Here is a 2,528-nt window from a genome sequence, read left to right as displayed (position 1 = left end):
GCCTTTTGGGATCTCATTGCGACAGGGAAGTTCACATCTCGCAAGGCTTATCAATCACAAATCCGAAACCCCACTCTGCGTATCATTGCCAAGATCGTCTCGAACATCCTCTTCGCAAAGGAACTCACCTCCAAGGTCACAAACGGCGAGCTGCAGGTTCTATACACAGGGCTCGAGGATGAAATCCGTAGAGACAGAGTCATACCGATTCAGGCTGTGAAGACTAACCCTGGATTCCTTCTCATCTCGATGCTCACTGAGCGCAAGGATTCCTTGCTCCGAACAGAAGACAAGAAACACCGCTGCAGCAGTGTTCTCACACCCTTGTTTAAACACTTCAACATCAACCTGGATTCCTACACGGTTGTTCCTGAGCTTGAGCACATCGACACCGCTTACTTGATCACATGCCACATCCTGCGCGACGAGAGCACATACAAGTTCGCAGACAAGGACGGGAACTCTCTCTACTGCAAGCTCCCTCTTCCTGGGTTAACAGACTTCACAACCTTGGAAAACATAGTGTTCCTGCTAGACGCAGAACACTTGTGCGACGACCCATGTAAGCCAGTTCCAGAACCGAATGCGACCAGGGATGATGTGGAGGATATGGCTCCACCTGCTGAGGGTGCTTATGACCTGGAGGACCTCACGGATGTTACTGATGATCACGCCTACCGACGTTGGATGGTGGACTCTCAGAAGAAAAACAACAGCCTCATGAAGAGGATCCTCAGAGCACTCACTGGAGGCTGCATCGGAAGTCAGGATGGACAGACGACGCAGGGAACAAGGCGCCCAGGCAAAGAACCAGCGGGCACTTCAACTGGAGAAGAGAGACTTCCGAGGAACAGGAGAACAGCCGGCCACTCCAGCAGTGGTGATTCAGACTGAGTCTGAACGGACGATTCCAATTCCCTTGTTTTATCCATCAAAACTATTTATTTCCTTGCTATTTGTTTCTGTTTGGTGTGTTTTGTTGAATGCCCTACATCGGTCCAAATTTGAGTCTTTGTCAATTGGGGTTTGCGTCTGCATGTAGGCTCCTCCAAACTTGTAAACGCATGTCTACACTTTGCACTATTCTATCACTTTAGATGATTCTCCCAACCCTTTGTGAAAATGGATTGGTCATTTAGCTGTGGGATAACAAATGGTTTCTCTATCTTCACTTTTGCAATGACACTTCATCTTTGTAAACTATCAACTGAACTTTTATTCATCTGAATCATCCATGACTGTCAAGTATAAAATAACAGTAAGTATTTTGTAAATAAAAGACATTAGTTGACAATGTAAACATACTGTTGCGTTGCTACAAGCGTCATCTTCAATTTGTGCTTTGGAATTGCTGGCATTGGATAAAAAAATTTCATCACCCTTCCATTTAAGAACATTTGTTTCTTCCTCTAATATGGCCATCTTGTTCTTTAACGCAATCTAGCTTCCATCTGATAGTGTATTGAAGCTTCCAATGTCTTACTAACCTTTTCAGCTACGGTAACCTTCATGGTTTCTACTTTTGCAGTCAAGTTGTTAACAGATTCAAGCAACCCTTGTATGGGGATGTTGTTTATGGGCATATCACTACGATCTTATACATTCATTATTCTTAGACCAAAACAGTTTAAACACTAACAAAGGAACACGTTTAGTAACATTTGATACATATCATTTCTGGAGCAATTTCTTTCTCCTTTTCTCGTTTTGTGGAGGGGTTCTCATCCACTGTATTGGGAACATAGGTGCGCTAACATGAGTTTTATCTTCTGGCATTTGGTATGTGGCACTACATCCCAAAACTTGTCATTTAGCTGATCAATGAGGCTGTCAACTATCATGTTATCCAAATCAGTAGGCGGTTAATTTTTGACTCATTTCGTATATCTATTTTTCATTGGTTTTAGAATCATATTCCTTACTGATATATGGTGTTTTTCACATCATTGTATAGGTGTTTTCGTATTGATTCGAGTCCTTAATCCGTGTCAGTTTAGTCCTTTTTGATCTTTTTCAGGTCTGGAGTTGGTAGAAGAATGAAGAGAGGGTGCTTGAAGAGAAGCTGTCCTTTTGGAGCATTCCTGCGAAGAACACTCAAGGCGAACAGTCCCGAGACTATTCTCAAGCGGAACAAGCAGACGGAGTGATCCCGAAGTTGTTCCCGACAAATAAGGAAGCTCCTATTTCGGGAATTAAAGCCATGTTGCCCTAATATCTTTCCTACCTATTGGCGCCTCCATATAAAGACACCATCTATCATATTTTATGAATTACGCTATTTTTTACAAGAGAACTATTAGCTTTTGCGATCTGCAACTTGTAAGGGAGAAGAATCCATTCTCGCATAGAGAAGACCATCTGAACCCTTTGTTTACTACTCTTATTATTATGCAGTTTCATTCAGAATCTATGTCTTTGATTGCTTGCATCATGATCGAGTAGTGATCTAGCTCGCCTAGGGTTCTAGGGTGTTGAAATATGAGCTAAACATAGATAAGCTATTCTTGATTATTCTTCATTCATACTAT

At 42.4% G+C, this 2,528-nt stretch overlaps 1 protein-coding gene across 1 annotated transcript in view; it reads left to right on the top strand.

Annotated features, from left to right (window-relative positions):
* The window catches only part of LOC106323392, a 26,817-nt gene that overhangs the window by 22,998 nt on the left and 1,291 nt on the right, over positions 1-2,528 (top strand). Inside the window, exon 2 of the mRNA XM_013761529.1 lies at positions 26-880. Coding sequence (XP_013616983.1) covers positions 26-880 — 855 coding nt within the window. The remainder of the gene's footprint in view (positions 1-25; positions 881-2,528) is intronic.

The sequence above is a fragment of the Brassica oleracea genome, chromosome C2, assembly GCF_000695525.1.
Source record: "Brassica oleracea var. oleracea cultivar TO1000 chromosome C2, BOL, whole genome shotgun sequence".
Taxonomy (NCBI): Eukaryota; Viridiplantae; Streptophyta; class Magnoliopsida; order Brassicales; family Brassicaceae; genus Brassica; species Brassica oleracea.
The sequence above is the reverse complement of the archived record's forward strand: the minus strand, read 5'-3'. Positions and strand labels throughout refer to the sequence as shown.